The sequence below is a fragment of the Antrostomus carolinensis genome, unplaced genomic scaffold (genome assembly GCF_000700745.2).
Source record: "Antrostomus carolinensis isolate BGI_N321 unplaced genomic scaffold, ASM70074v2 scaffold34112, whole genome shotgun sequence".
Classification (NCBI taxonomy): Eukaryota; Metazoa; Chordata; class Aves; order Caprimulgiformes; family Caprimulgidae; genus Antrostomus; species Antrostomus carolinensis.
Genome location: NW_010300762.1, coordinates 16,146 through 17,224, shown reverse-complemented (window position 1 = coordinate 17,224; position 1,079 = coordinate 16,146). Strand labels below are relative to the sequence as shown.

Here is a 1,079-nt window from a genome sequence, read left to right as displayed (position 1 = left end):
CTCGTCCGGAAGCTGAAGCCGCTGTAGAAGTCCCGCAGCCCTGGCACGTCCTTCAAGGCCAGGGTCAGGTAGCCATGGCCATGGACACTGACTGAACGAGCCACCTGCAAGGGACACCGTGGGGGTGAGGTGAGCCCAGCCTTGGTGCTTCAGGGGTGCTGGAAGGGTGACTGAGGTGCTCAGGTCCTTGCTGGGTCCATGTGGAGCACCTTGACACAACCCCTCTGCACTGAGGACCTGGGGGTTTTTTATCTTGTTTCTATGTGACCGAGGGAGACCAGGCCTGTCCTGGGGGTCCCTGACAGACCCTCTCCCCAGCACGCTGGCCAGGCTGCCAGGGCCTTGTGCTTACCAGGAGGTCCGAGGTGCACCCGTAGCTCACGCCAACAGTGCTCATACGCTTCAGGTCAACATATTTGCCCAGAGCCTTCAAGCCCTTCATGCAGCCCCGGATGGGCCCACCGGTGGGGAAGAGCACTTTCAAGCTGCAGGAGAAGTGAGTGGTGTTATGAGGACAGTCCCAGGCACAATCTAGCCCTGCAGCCCTTCAAACAGTGTCTGGGAAGGACCCATGATGACCACGGGTATCTCCAGTGCCTCAAGCACAAGGCTGCTCCAAAGCACCCAGCATGGCAAAAGAGAACTCAATGACACCCATCAGCACCTCATCCCTCGGCAGGGATGGAGATGTCCATCCTCAACAGCTCACAGTGATGGGCAGGAAGAGGATATCTCCCCCCAAAGCCTCAGCAGGATCCCAACATCCCTGGACGTGGCTGAGAAAGGGTCAGGGCCACCACCAAGGACAGCAGAGGGGAAGATGTGGACTGTCCCACCCCACCGTGGGTTGGACCCACCTGGGGGGCAGCACAGCTGGGGGCACACCACCCAGGTAGTAGGAGACAGCGTTCTCCAGGGAATTCTCCTGCTCCACCATGAAGATGGTGAGACGCTCCAGCCGCACCAGGATGCGCTTCTTGTTATTCATTTTGAGGAGGAAAATCTGGATCTGGAGACAGAGGAGAAAAATGATCTGCCAGCCTGGGACAATTAGGTCATCACAGAAGGCAGCATGAGGG

At 58.5% G+C, this 1,079-nt stretch overlaps 1 protein-coding gene across 1 annotated transcript in view; it reads right to left on the bottom strand.

The window, feature by feature from the left end:
• LOC104521292 (laminin subunit alpha-5-like) overlaps positions 1 to 1,079 on the bottom strand; it is a gene marked incomplete at both ends in the record, with an annotated part of 18,005 nt that overhangs the window by 869 nt on the left and 16,057 nt on the right. The window contains 3 exons of the mRNA XM_029083817.1: positions 3 to 104; positions 353 to 485; positions 858 to 1,009. Coding sequence (XP_028939650.1) covers positions 3 to 104; positions 353 to 485; positions 858 to 1,009 — 387 coding nt within the window. The remainder of the gene's footprint in view (positions 1 to 2; positions 105 to 352; positions 486 to 857; positions 1,010 to 1,079) is intronic.